Genomic DNA, 716 nt, shown 5'->3' on the forward strand with positions numbered 1-716 from the left:
TTGCTGCCCACCGCCCCGGCGCCCGTTGGTATCCTCGCCCTGGCCGGCCGGCAGCCGCTCAACTGCAGCGAGGCGCGGGAAGCGGTGCTGGAAGCCCACCTGGGTGACACCGTCACCCTGAGCTGCGACACCCGGTTGCGGGGGGTGCGTAGCCAGCACTGGGTGACGCCGGGAGGCGAGCGGGTGTTGGAGGAAGGGGGTAACGGCAGCGCCGCTCTCCTGGCGAACGGCAGCCTGCAGCTGCGGGCGCTGCGGCCCGAGGACGCCGGCACCTACGCCTGCTGGGTGGCGGGTCCCCTCCTCAACGAGACCCTTTACGTGGAGCTGCTGGTGCACAACTTCACCCTGCACGGTCCCCACGACACGCTCAACACCGCCTACACCACGCTGGTGGGCTGCATCCTCAGCGTGGTGCTGGTGCTCATCTACCTGTACCTCACCCCTTGCCGCTGCTGCTGCTGCCGCGGCGCCGACAAGCCGCCGGCTCCCCGCGACGACAGCATCAACTCCTCCGTCCTCAGCGCCACCCCCAACCACGCCGCTGCTGTCCCCAGGGAGCCTTGCCGGTCCCGCTCGGCCTCCGCCACCGGCTCGGGGCAGAACGGCAGGTTCAAGGTGGGGGGGACCCCTCAGCCGCCCCCCCGGCACGGCCCCAAGGCGCAGAGGAAGGTGTCGGATCCGGACTCGGTCAGCTCCGTCTTCTCCGACACCCCCAT

General features: G+C 71.1%; 1 protein-coding gene across 1 annotated transcript; it reads left to right on the plus strand.

Moving 5' to 3' along the window:
- LOC103908281 (amphoterin-induced protein 1) lies at positions 1 to 711 on the plus strand (the record flags this gene model as incomplete). The annotated part of the gene is made up of 1 exon (XM_009290630.2): positions 1 to 711. A coding segment is annotated over one exon (711 nt), but the record flags the coding sequence as incomplete, so codon positions are not given.
- Positions 712 to 716: the final 5 nt, after the last annotated feature.

Source organism: Aptenodytes forsteri, unplaced genomic scaffold (genome assembly GCF_000699145.1).
Source record: "Aptenodytes forsteri isolate BGI_AS27 unplaced genomic scaffold, ASM69914v1 Scaffold285, whole genome shotgun sequence".
Taxonomy (NCBI): Eukaryota; Metazoa; Chordata; class Aves; order Sphenisciformes; family Spheniscidae; genus Aptenodytes; species Aptenodytes forsteri.